Genomic DNA, 14,235 nt, shown 5'->3' on the forward strand with positions numbered 1-14,235 from the left:
GAGAGGAGAGGAGAGGAGAGGAGAGGAGATAGTCAGGGGATATTAATAAAACCTGGGAATAAATTCCTTACCAAACAATTTCTTCACCAATGTGTTCGTAAAGGTTTGAAATTCAAAATCCATAAGGAGAATCTTTGACAGCTAGGGTAACTTTAGGTCTCATTCACTTGCTATACAATTTACTATAAAGGAAAAAGAGACTCCCAAAAAATCTGCTTTAAGTGGGATGTGAGAGGGGTCTGACTAGGTGTTTTTAATTATTCTGAATCCATTGCAAGCATTTGTTTTGCACGAAAACATTCTTGGGCTAAAAGTGGACCCCACAAAACGATGGTTTAGTGATGAGTGATCACTTTTCACAGTTTTGTGGGGTCCATATTTAGCCCAAGGAATGTTTTTCGTGCAAAACAAATGCTTGCAATGGATTCAGAATAATTAAAAACACCTAGTCGGACCCCTCACATCCCACTTAAAGCAAATTTCTTTGGGAGTCTTTAGTAAGTGAATGAGACCTAAAGTTACCCTGGCTGTCAAAGATTCTCCTTAAGGATTTTGAATTTCAAACTTTGTTAGATATGTTACCTAGACACCTTTACGAACACATTGGTGAAGAAATCGTTTGGTAAGGAATTTATTCCCAGCTTTGACAGGTATTCTGATATTATTCCCTGAGGAGAGGGCATATAAAAGCTGGAACACTAGATACACTGTAAAAAAGAAACAGGCCGCTTTTACACTTGTTAAATCATGATTAGACTACATCAACCCTTAGGATTTAGCTGTGTGGATCTTATAGATAAAGGATTGACAGAATACAGGATAACAACAGGGATGAGGACAGGAGGAGGTATAAAAGAGACATGGCAGGAGGGACAGCACAGCGACAGACAACATTATAATGACAATAAAACAAGAGGATAGATTGAGGTTTTAGGAAAGCAACGAAGTATGAGAATCTTTACAGTGATGTTTGGGGTCCCAGAGATAATGTAGAAAATAAACAAAACAGAGTGTGTCAAATGAAAATGTTTGAGAAACTCTGCTCTGATCAAACCTCGATATTTCCACGTCGCATTTGTTCGACCAAGGGTCAGGCTTAGGCTTAGGTTTTAGGGTAAGGTTTAGGCATAGTTTTACTGAGGTTAGGGTTAGGTTTAGGCAGAGTAGCGTTCACCAGGTTAACATTCACCAGCGTCGAACTACTGGGATGTCGAACAAATGTTACGTGGAGATATGGCCAGGGGCGTCACAAGGGGTAGGAAAGTGGGACTGAGTTACCAGGGCCCAAGGTGGAGGGGCCCTAGTAACTTTAGCTATTAAAAAATAGCAGATATACAAGCTCACAGCGCGGCACCGAGTGCCGCGCTGCGAGCTTGTAGATCTGCTATTTTTGAAAAGTCGTGAAAATGTGCGCAAATCTTTGAATATATGTATTTTTTTAAGTGAACATTTGTAACTAAAATTTTGCTTCTGGGGGGTCCCTGGAACTAAATATTTTGAGATGGGGGGGTCCTTCACATGAAAAAGTTTGAGCATCACTGACATGGAAACATAGGTTTCTTGGCACACATTTTCACGATTTTTCAAAAATAGCAGATCTACAAGCTCGCAGCGCGGCACTCGGTGCCGCGCTGTGAGCTTGTATATCTGCTATTTTTCAATAGTTAACATTCATGTGGGGGCCCGCAGTGAATCCTTGTACCCAGGGCCCAGAATTTGGTGTGACGCCCCTGGATATGGCCACGCTCCACCTGGGCTCTAGCAGGCGAGCCCAGGGGTCTTGGTGGTGACAGGGACGATGTGGCTCTAGCAGGCGAGCCCAGGGGTCTTGGTGGTGACAGGGACGATCATGTGGCTGACGCTGTCCATGGAGGCGTCGGTGTGCGAGCGCCCTCGCTGCTCGTCCGACTGCAGCCTCTGTCTGCGGCCGTCGGACAGCAGGCGGCTCCTGCCGTCGGAGGAGTGCAGCCGGGTCCTGCCGCTGTCGTAAGACACCACGCTGGAACCCGACGCAGACCTCAGCCTGGTCATACTGGTGCTGGACACTGTGGGAGGGACAGCAGGGTTCATCAAGATGTCTGTTCACACGGACATGTCCGTGGCAAAGACTTGGCCATGTCCGTGGCAAATTCTAAGAGGTGGTGCCATAGTTTTGTACTTTTTCTGTTTTAATATGTGTCTATGGAGCATGGTCGGATTGGGATTCATTTTCAGCCCGGAAATTTTCAAGCACCACCATAACTCGAGTGAGTACAAATAGAACCAAATGGCCCCGTATAGGGTATAGACCTGTTATAGTCTTTCAGGGCTATCTCCTTTTCTCTCAATCTTTTTTGTATGTCTGTGGCAAAAATAGATATTTTGACAAAAATGTCCACCACAAGCCAACACGGCGATGACCTCTGGAGGAGAGGTCAGTCATTTGTAGTTACTAGTAGCACCAGATTGGTATTTAATATAGGCTAGCATAAACTATGCACAAAAAGTTAGTAAACTTAACTTCAGTTCATTATATCTCGCCTTGGTACCAATTGGTATTGTGTTTTGTATAATTGTTATACTGCTAGTGTACTAGGTTGAGTAAAACAACTGTTTTGAATAGATACGTACTGTATCCCATGCCCTGGATGAAGTATTTCAAGGCTTCAATCATTTTGGCTGGCTGTGGACAGAGAGAAACATTACATTACAGTCATGATCTGCTTGTCATCAAACTCAGGAAGCAGGTTTCTAATAATGCTCATGTTATTTTATGAAACAGATGTTCAAATTGCACACTGTTTGTCACTACATTATATTCACAAATGTGCAGTCCAGAAACCTCAAAACATCCAAGCATGTTGACATAGAGGTGGTTAAGCCTACCTGATCCACTTGAGGTTGTCCTCCACAGTCTGACATCTGGGGGGACAGAGAAGGGCTTTATGTCTTATGTTGTCATATGTTTACCAATAATCACCTATAGTAATAGTAGTAATTGGTCTATTGCTTTGACATGCAAACATTATTCAGTATATAAACAACAGCGTTTTCTAATGGCATGCAACAGTTTGCAACAGGATACAGTTTGGAGAGGTGAGAGGTGCAACAGGTGATCGCATCTTTGGTGGTGGATGTATATCTGATAATGGTCAATGGTATTTAGAGAACCGATGTCTAATTAGTTGAATCTTTTATTTCTTGTTCTTTTTTGCAGTGCAAACCCGCATACAGCTGCTGCCAGAGAGTCAGCCCATGGATCAGTGTCAGTCAGATTGTGTTTCAGTGGGTTATAATGTACCTTCAGCAGTGTGGACCTGGTGGGGTTGAGTTTGGAGTTACAGTCGACAACGTCCTCCACGGCTGGGGAGCTGTCGCCAACTACGAGAAGAGTGGTGCACCTAAACAGACAGACAGACAGACAGACAGACAGAGACGTCAGACACTGCATACAGATACTGTGGGCATGGAGCCATGGACGGACAAACAGAAAAGTCTGAATAGTCAATTCATGTTTGTTTTCATTTATATGGCTGCTATAATTTATATAGCTGCTAAATGTCCTATGAAATGGACTCGGCGAGCTTCAAAGAGAGTGTGGCAGACAGATTACTCTAGATAGATATATTGATTGATGAGTGAGTATTGATTGATGAGTGAGAGAGACAGGCAGTTTATCGTAAATGTTATTCTAATCTAACCTGTCAACTGGACGTTAGATGGGATTTTATGCGATGTGATGTGATGTGATGTGATGTGATGCCTGGCGTCACTATTCTGTGGTGAGGAGATTTGGTGCCAGACCCCTCGGGGATATCGGTCAACGGAAAAAGTCAGTGAGTCAAAATGAGCAGGGACGTGCAGAGAATGTTAGAGAGGCAGGGGCTGACATTTCTAAAAGGGCCTTTTGGTGAAAATATAGAAAATAGCAGACCTCCAAGCTCGTGCAACAATTTGTGAACTTGAAGGTCGGCTATTTTCTGCACTTGATACCACACTAAACTAAGCATAATCAATCAAGTGAATACTGGAGATGTGGCATATGGCAATGTATTTCTACACAGAGAGGGCAATTCTCTCAACATACGATGCTGCATTCAAGTTCAGGAGAGTGTAGACAAGGCAATTCTCTTGAATGCTGCCTTCAGATTATGGCATGGAAAGAGGGGCATTTGCATTTCTTTCACCACATAGTGAAAACTGCATTCATCGTCTGGATAGGGCACTTTTACTGACCGGTAAAATGGCAGTTTGATGTCTATGTGTGCACATGTCTGAAAATGAGTCAAGGAGTATGTTCATGACATGATCGTTTGGTGACAACATGTTTATTTTGTTAAACCTTCACTTACTTGAGCGTCCTGACGTTGACGTTTCCCTCAGGGACGGGCCTCTCCACGTCCAGGGCTCGCCTGCTGTTGTAGGAGCGCCAGAAGTGTCCCAGGTTGGTCTGGTTCATGGACGTGTTGATGTAGTGGCGGTACGTGGCGATCAGGTCCAGGTTGATCAGGATTTCATCCTGAACAGTCAAGAAAGAGAGAGAGAGACAGAAGGAAATCACGAAAAGAAGAAACTAATAATATGAAGCGGTCGGTCGCTATGGTAAAGCAAAGGGCACCGTACTCGCCGGGTGTCAAGCTTACCTTTCCGAACAGGTGTGAGATGATGGAGTCAGTGAGCGTGTGCGTCCAGTCAGTGATCTGGAATAAGTACAGCAACGTTACAAATGCAGTTCACAAAAGACTCGAGTATCCAGGGACGTGCTGGGCCTCTGATTCAGCTCGGGAAATAGAGTTGGGAGAGGCCCTCATTGCGCGCTACTCAAAGATTTGCCATTTCAGATCATGGCAAGTGACAAGCCAGTGGGACAATTACATGAGTTATATTTCGTTGTTTTCGGGTGGAAACCATGCATGTCCAAAACCGTTTGTTTTGTGTTTATCATTTTAAAAATGATTTAAACTAGTGAAAACAGCCGATCTACAAGAACACAATGCCTCGCAAGTACATTTTATAGATGATAAATACAAAACGGTTTTGGACATACAAGGTTTCCACCCGACAACGACTATATGCTATAAATATAAGGTGCTGGGAGTGAAAATTATAATGTAGGGGTGCCTCGGATTAAAAAAATATTCATGGGGTGCCCTGAGACAAAAAAGTTTGGGAACCCCTGACACAGGGCTTAAGTGGTTAAAGTACAACAACATCTACACTCAGAATATACACAGACACAGCCTATAGATACTGTGTATAGGTCATTACATTTTTCTCAAAATGATTTTTGTTTTTACATTGTGAAATGATTTTAAAAAATGATTTAAATAATGTTGCCAAAAAGAGAGAGAGAAAAAAAATGCTGACATTGACGTGACTCCTTTCTAAATAATAGGACTTGTTTTTGCATTGGGTTCCGCCCTCTGTTCAACTCAGTGAGTTGAGAATGGAAACACTGCCCTCATGTGGATTCTTTCATATCACACTGTAACACTGTTAGTGAACAAACACTCGGTGGGAAGGATTCCTGTCACAATATAGAGCCGTTTAACACTGTTACTGAACAAGCACTCTATAGCAATGATTAGTGTTAGTGAACACACATACTGTGATTCCTACCTTGAGGCAGCAGCAGCAGTTAGTTGTTTCTCCAACACAGACTGGTTGGACTTCCTGGTCAGGTGAGCAGGCTGGGTGTGAATTCCTTGGCTACAGCGACATCTGTTGATGGGGACCTACTGATTGGTTTTATTTCACCAGACTCTACCTAGCTCCAGTGGGTTGGGGCGGCCGCGGCCGCTTCGCGGCCGCTGCCAGAGCACGCAGTCCGGCTTGGGTGCCCTCCGAGACCTCGGTGTCTGAGTCTGGAGCTCTGTGAAAAAAAAGAAAAAAGAAAAAAAGCCAGCTGCTGAGCGGGCGTGCGTGCGTGCGTGCTTGCGTGCGTTCAGTGCAATGTGAATGCATGTGACCAGTTGATAGGAAGATAGATAGATACGTAATAAACATGAACTAAAAGGAGATCCCAGTAATGTTTTTGGCTTATTTCCACAGGGAAGTCATTCATGAATGAACGAATTATTGATATAGGACTGTCATAGGTACAGTGTCATTGACAGTACAGTTCACTGGTACAAGGTCAACTAAAAGGTGATCCTAGAAAAGACTAAGTCAGGGGGAAACAATTTAAAAAATAAAACAATAAAAACAGCCGATCTACAAGGCTGCATGTGGGCTTGTGGATCAGCTGTTTTGGGTAAATGTGGGTTTGTATTGACCCCTTTATCGAGTGATTGATTGATTGAAGACTTTACGACAAGTTTCATGACAGTACAGTTCACTGGTACAAGCTCAACTAAAAGGAGCTTTATTTATTGAATGAATTATTTCCCTGTCTCCACACCAGGCCCAACTGCGCCGCCACTGACTGATAAATTGCGACCGTCGGGTCGCAGTTCCTATCGAAACCTCGACCGGCTGTCTGTCTGTCCGTCACACTTTTGCCCTGCTCATATCTCTGCAACCGCTGCCCCAATCCGTGCCAAATTTGGCACACACAGTCCTTGCCTGCCAAACTACGATTCTCACATGGCCCTCCTCTTCTAGCGCCACCATGAGGCCAAAACTCATTCTGGACACTGCTCCTACAAATCTTGCCCTAAAATCACACAAATCGGTACACACTTGCTCTACGCTCATGTCATCAACATGGATCTGTCCCATGTAGCGCCACCTTCAGGCCGATTTTTTTAAACCCCTTTTTGGACACTACTCCTACAGATTTTGCCCTAAAATCACGCAAATCGCTACGCAGTCAGTATATATTAGGGAGTCTTACTGGTTTAATTATTTATTTCCCGACTATGTTTCCGAGACTGATTATTTATTTATTTATTTCCCGACTATGTTTCCGAGACTGATTATTTATGTAATTAATTATTTATTTATTTCCGCCCCTGGACTCCGCCCCCCCCAGGCGTCTGCCTATCGATCGGCTGGGCTTTAAAGAGCCATAACTCCGGTTTGCAGCGTGCTACCGTCTCCAAACTCGCTTTCTGGCTTCTCGTGTTACTGGTATTAAATACCACATACAAGCTCACGGAAGCTCCATCCAACTTTCTGCGCAATGCATTATGGGATGTTGGAAAGTTGTGGATACTAGCAACAGAGTATTTAAATAAATAAATAAATAAATAAATATATAATGAATGAACGAACACATGAATAAATAAATAAATAAACAAAGAAAGTGTGTGTGTGTGTGTGTGCATGCATGCATGCATGCGTGCGTGCGTGCGTAATTACTGCCTCCTCGTTAAGAACCCCACACATTTAGGCAAATTCTTTCTTTCTTTCTTTCTTCCTTCCTTCCTTCCTTCCTTCCTGTAAATGAGGCCGCATGACAAGCGTTCTCGTCACCGCGCTGACGGGGTAATTACATGCAAATACAAGGGGTGGAGTCGAACTTAACGAGTGGGCGTGGTTTCAACTACACGCTCACAACGCGTCGCATCAAGACGCGTTGTGAGCTTGTAGATCTGCTATTAACGAGTGGGCGTGGTTTCAACAAGAGGGAGGACTCTGACTTAACAAGTGGGCCTAATGAGTTTTGTGGGCGTCGCATGCATTAATTATGTAAATTAAGCCGACTTATGCAAATGGGGGGGGCGGGGCATGGTTTGGAAATGCGTGTGGGCGTGGTGCGTGCGTGCGTGTGCGCCTCAATTAAAATTAATTAATTAATTAATTAACTGCCTCCTCGTTAAGAACCCCGTAAATTTAGGCAAATTCATTTCCTTCCTTCCTTCCTTTTCTTTCTTTCTTTCTTTCTTTCTTTCTTCCTTCCTTCTCCTTCCTTCCTTCCTTCCTTCTAAATAAATACATAATTAAATAGCGGGGGTCCCCGAGGGTGTCATCGCGTGCGGGGCGGCGAGCCTGATTATTATGTAAATGAGGCTGCATTAATTATGTAAATGAGGTCGGGGTGTGGTCTGCATTAATTATGTAAATGAGGCTGTTAAGTGGCGTTTCCCAGCGCGTAAAAAATTTAGACGACCGTATGTAAATGAAGGGGAGGAGCTTAGTTGACGTATGCAAATTGGGGGCGGGGCATGGTTTGGAAATGCGTTTGGGTATGGTTCGCATACATTATGCTCGCATACATTATGCTAATGAGGGCGTTAAGGTGGGTTTCCCAGCGCGTAAAAAATGCAGACGACCGTATGTAAATGAAGGGGAGGAGCTTAGTCGACGTATGAAAATTGGGGGCGGTGCATGGTTTGGAAATGTGTGTGTGTGTGGTTCGCATAAATTATGCTAATGAGGCTGTTAAGTGGCGTTTCCCAGCGCGTAAAATATGCAGACGACCGTATGTAAATGAAGGGGAGGAGCTTAGGCGACGTATGCAAATTGGGGGCGGGGCATGGTTTGGAAATGCGTGTGGGCGTGGTTTGCAGACATTATGCTCGCATACATTATGCTAATGATGGCGTTAAGGTGGGTTTCCCAGCGCGTAAAAAATGCAGACGACCGTATGTAAATGAAGGGGAGGAGCTTAGTCGACGTATGAAAATTGGGGCGGGGCATGGTTTGGAAATGCGTTTGGGTGTGGTTCGCATACATTATGCTCGCATACATTATGCTAATGAGGGTGTTAAGGTAGGTTTCCCAGCGCGTAAAAAATTTAGATGACCGTATGTAAATGAAGGGGAGGAGCTTAGTCGACGTATGCAAATTGGGGGCGGGGCATGGTTTGGAAATGCGTTTGGGTATGGTTCGCATACATTATGCTTGCATACATTATGCTAATGAGGGCGTTAAGGTGGGTTTCCCAGCACGTAAAAAATGCAGACGACCGTATGTAAATGAAGGGGAGGAGCTTAGTCGACGTATGAAAATTGGGGCTGGTGCATGGTTTGGAAATGCGTGTGGGCGTGTTGCGCATACATTATGCTTGCATACATTATGCTAATGAGGGCGTTAAGGTGGGTTTCCCAGGGCTTAAAAAATACAGATGACCGTAGTGAGCATTCGTTCCACGAACGCATTCATTCAATGAATGAATGAATAAATAAATAAAGTGCACATGCACACACGTGTGTGCGTGCTTGCGTGTGTGCGTGCGTGCGTGCGTGCGTGCGAGCGAACGCACGTGCACGCACGCACGCACGCACACTTTATTATTTATTCATTCATTCACGCACGCACACACGCATGCACACTTTATTTTTTAATGAATTCATGAATACAGCCTGCGATATGCGTGAAATCTTGCAAGCACATTCCCACTAGGTCAAGGAACAGATGCCTCCCTTCTCACATTGGCCTGTTATAGCGCCACCAGCGGGTCAACTTTTGCATAACACATTTTTGGAACAAAATGCCTCAAATCATGCATGCAGCTAATTTCAGTAACGTCAAAGAGAGCACTGCCTGCGATCTTGACATTTTGTACTTTTATAGACATTGTTTTCTGGCTTGAAGCGAGCCCACAATTGTTTCGAAGGAACAATATTTTCTAGTTTCCATATGATATGCGTAACTACCGCTGACGCAGCCGACGCATGCGCATTAGGGCCCGTGACGTCCAGGGGCACACGCAGGTGGAGGAGAAAAAAAAAAAATCTAATAATAACAATGTATACAGACGGAGCCGCTTCTGTCCTGATCTGTTGCATCTATTTCCTGTAGTAGGCTGCTACCATTTCAAAATAAAACATGTGTTGAATGATCACTTTACAAATATCCAATACAATGACTCTTGTTTTGAAATGTCCACTGGTATGACAGGAAGCTATGACAGGGCCCCTTAGTGCTGCTGACGGAACACAGGCTGAAGAGACGTTCTGAACTTCTGAAGTAAAAACAACACTCTCGGGCATTATGGAATATAAAGTTTCAACACACGACTTTGGGGAACAGTTAATATTTGCCATGCTCTCTAAAACCAAGACACTGTGGAATATGGAACAAAACGTGCCCAACTGGTCTTGTTGTTGTCATCCACCTTACTTTAGCAGGTGAGTTAAGTAATTAATATAAATAATGCTGGTTTGCAGTGATGCATCACTGTCAATTAAACTGTGTGCTGTCATTAATGTAGGCCTAGTTGTCTTAATGGATGATATTTATAATGCTGTTTTGGAAAAACGGCGTGGTGATGTTTGTAGTGTGAAGACTAATGTCAGAGTTGTTGTGTTGGAGTGCCATAGGGAAGAGTTCATTAGCACCAGAGAGAGATGGAGACAGTGAGACACTACTTGGTTGGGCTACATATTGTCATGAATTAGATGGCGAGTGTGTAGATGTCTTCTGTTGGAGCCTGGTGTCCCGCATTTGCGCTGTCTGCATTTGCGCTGTAGAAAAAAGGTGGTTGTTGTTGTTGTTGTTGTTGTTGTTGTGGGGCACTTGGTGAAAATCTCGCATCGGGGCACACCGGGGGCTAGTTTCGCCACTGTGTATGTCCAAAAAAAAAAAAAAAATGATTTAAACTAGTCAAAACAGCCGATCTACAAGCACACAACGCCTCGCACTGTAGATCTGCTGTTTTCACTACTTTTTGTGCAAACAGTAACATTTTTACTTTTGTGCAAACAGTTTCATTTTTTCCTAATGGCCCGGCCTGGACCGACCGATAATGAACCGGCCGTTCGGGAGTTGTCCCGCTTTTCCCAATGGCCAGCACGTCCCTGCGAGTATCTAAAAGGACCATAGCTACGATTCACAAGATGTCGTGATTAAACAATGGCTGAAGGAAGGTGTTGGCATGAGGCGAAGCGATTTATTGTAGAGAGAAAAAAGGGAGGACTCCAGTCAATGCAGTATAGGGTTTCAGTGGATAAGTCATCCATGTTTAGTGTTAAACGTGATGTCTCTTTGGAACATACCCTAGATGGGTGATATTATGTAAATAAGGGATGACTCTAGGCCAATCATATAGTGATGAGTTCTCCTCTCTGGTTCCCAATGATAAACAAGGTTTGGGAATATTTGCAAAGAAATCTGCAGTGTAACATAACCCGACATGCTGTGTAGTTTGTACATTCTGGATGTTGAATGAATCATGCATGGTGCAGAGCACAATAGCGACGCATGCAGGCACGCACGCACACACACACACACACACACACACACACACACACACACACACACACACACACACACACACACACACACACACACACACACACACACGCAATCACATAGATAAAGACAAAAAAAACTGACCTTGTGTGTCATGGTGTCTATAACTGTTTCTGCGTTTGCGTTGATGTTGATCAAAACCAAACCCTCCACCAGGTCAGGATGGTTCAGCTGCACGCACACACACACACACACACACACACACACACACACACACACACACACACACACACACACACACACAGAAATAGGTCAGGGTGGACATTTTGTTTTTGTTTAAATGTGTCATGTGTTATTAAATGTATTATTATTATTTTTTTATCTCGATTTTAGAGACCAAACAGGAACTTACAGCGAACTTGGCCAGGACGTTGGCCCCTGCTCCGACTCCCAACCCGATCACACTGCGAAACCTGCAAAGGTCAACACAGGAAGTTAGTATTGCACATGGATTTGATGATTTTTCATAACTGGCATTACAAACGGGACTGGATGGCCAGTCCTACTGGTCAGAATGCTTTTAAAGTGTGTCTTCTCACCCGTAGTGTTTGAGCACAGTGGTCAGGCCTTCTGACAGCTGGTCCATGGTGGGGTAGGCATACCTGAGAGGGGTCAAAGGTCAAAAACGTCACAACAACCCCATATAATGTAGGATAATTATCCAATGGATCAGTGATTCTCAACCTTTTTCGTTTCCGGGAACCCCACTTTAATATGCATTAGATCCCATTTTGATACGATTTATTTTAATCTCTGGGACACCAATCTACAAGGTAAAAAAAAATCCACAATTAACTGTAAATTTGAGAGTGTACAAATGGAACCAAATGGATCCGTAAGGGTCCATTTGGACCCCTGGTGGTCCCTGGATCCACATAAGAATAAAGTGGCATCGCACTTCCTCGCAAAAATGTAAACAACTATGTATGGCAATGTTTCAGATTCATGCTTTGTACATTTATGTTACATGCTGTCAGTCAGACAGACAGACAGACAGACAGACAGACAGACAGACAGACAGACAGACAGACAGACAGACAGACAGACTACTGACCCAGCAGACAGGGTACTGACAGACAGACAGACAGACAGACAGACAGACAGACAGACAGACAGACAGACAGACAGACAGACAGACAGACAGACAGACAGACTACTGACCCAGCAGACAGACAGACAGACAGACAGACAGACAGACAGACAGACAGACAGACAGACAGACAGACAGACAGACAGACGTTCTTGTTCAGATTGTGTGTGTGTGTGTGTCAGGGATTATTATAGTTAACTAAAACTAAGGAAAATAAATGTCATGAAAAGAAACAAGTTAAATAAAACTACAATAAAAAATGCGCAACAAATAGACTAAATCAGACTAATATTAAACCATCTTAATTTTTACATGTCAAGCAGTCTATTACCCTACCCTTTTCAGCATTATGGCATTCTTCGGTTTCTCGTTTCGAGCTTGTAGATCTGCTACTTTTGATGCGTTTGTGAGAAGCTGTAGTATGATCGAGTAGGGCATTCATTTACCAAAACAAATACATCTAGAATATGGAGATAAGAGGTTTCTGGCTTTCTGTCCAACAGAAATGTCATCCATTAGTAAACCTAAAATGAAACAAACAAATGTATGATTTGAAACCATAAAGCTGGTCTGAGCGCCCCTGTGCCTACATGTGCGTGTGACATAATTGAAATAGATTGTGGACAAGGCATTCTCTTGAATGCTGCCTTCAGGTATGGCAAGGAAAGGGGGCATTTCAATGTGTTTCTTTCATCGTAGTAAACAAAAAGATGCATTCATGGTCAGGACTCTGGAGAGAGGGCACTTTTTGCTGATGGATAAAAGGGCAGGGGCTCAAGCCCCCTTTGATGTCTATGTGTGCAGGTGCCTGGATGCAGGTGTTCAGGTTGTTATGCCTTTAACCCCCTATCCAAGGGGGCTTTATTTGCATGAGAAAGCATATTTTTACGAAAAGCAAATATGCAACAAACTTATCAAAAACTAGCCTAAGAAATAGGAAAGACGTGTGTAAACACTACTACTCAGAATAAGTGTGTGTGTGTGTGTGTGTGTGTGTGTGTGTGTGTGTGTGTGTGTGTGTGTGTGTGTGTGTGTGTGCGTGTGCGTGCGTGTGTTGGTATTTACACGTAAGCAGTATAGCACCCACTCTTTTACAAGGTGCTGGGGAGTGTTTTACATTGTGCAATGTTGTACAGTAGTTTGTTCAACTCGTTTACATTCATCATCTCTCTCTCTCTCAGTCGTCCTCAGACGAGCTTCCATCGGAGTCTCCATGGGTTCTTTTTAAGCACATTGCTCTTTTTAAAGTGTTTTACCAATGAAATATGATTATTTACAGTGTAGTGAACATGAATAGCATAGTAAACATAATACACTGTATCTTTAAGCACATTTTATTAACAGTGTAGGAAACACCGCTTGCTGTTTATTAAAAGTTTATTCACATAATATATTGTCACATCAGATATGAATTGCTAAATACATTTAGCATAAATTAGTACACATTGGCTCTGGAAAACAGCTCTATTTTAGTTTTATAACTGAATGTATTTAACACACATTCCTAAGTTACAAACGCTAATGAGCTTCATGTAGCCTTTTCCTGAAAATACCGGTACATTCATTTAAAAACATAGGATCATTATATATAGCATTAACATTAAACCTCCCAGTATAGTGAATATACCATTAGATAGTTAATACAGTACAAGAGAGGAGGGGAGGGGAGAGGAGAGGAGAGGAGAGGAGAGGAGAGGAGAGGAGAGGAGAGGAGAGGAGAGGAGAGGACAGGAGAGGAGAGGAGAGGAGAGGACAGGACAGGACAGGACAGGACAGGACAGGACAGGAGAATATAGGAAAGGAGAGAAGGGGAGAGGAGAGGAAAAGATGAGACGACAGGAGGAGAGAAGACTAGAGGAGAGTAAAGGAGAGAAGAAGTGAGGAGTGCAGAGGGGGAGAGAGGCGAAGAGGAGAGAGGATGGGAGGAGAGGAGAGGAGAAGAGTGGGAGGAAAGGAAAGAAAAGGAGAATAGAGAAGAGGGGAAGGGAGGGGAGAGGAGAGGAGAGGAGAGGAGAGGAGAGGAGAGG

At 43.6% G+C, this 14,235-nt stretch overlaps 1 protein-coding gene across 1 annotated transcript; it reads right to left on the minus strand.

Annotated features, from left to right (window-relative positions):
• Positions 1 to 1,806: 1,806 nt before the first annotated feature.
• On the minus strand, positions 1,807 to 12,556 carry LOC308300016 (protein NDRG1-like; the record flags this gene model as incomplete). Its single annotated transcript, XM_080743786.1, has 10 exons — positions 1,807 to 2,045; positions 2,611 to 2,662; positions 2,866 to 2,901; positions 3,281 to 3,380; positions 4,332 to 4,498; positions 4,623 to 4,679; positions 11,203 to 11,289; positions 11,471 to 11,531; positions 11,658 to 11,720; positions 12,540 to 12,556. 10 exons carry the CDS (start codon positions 12,554 to 12,556, stop codon positions 1,807 to 1,809), a joined length of 879 nt encoding a protein of 292 aa, XP_080599912.1.
• Positions 12,557 to 14,235: the final 1,679 nt, after the last annotated feature.

Source organism: Nannobrachium achirus (genome assembly GCF_963921795.1).
Source record: "Nannobrachium achirus genome assembly, chromosome: 2".
NCBI classification, from domain to species: Eukaryota; Metazoa; Chordata; class Actinopteri; order Myctophiformes; family Myctophidae; genus Nannobrachium; species Nannobrachium achirus.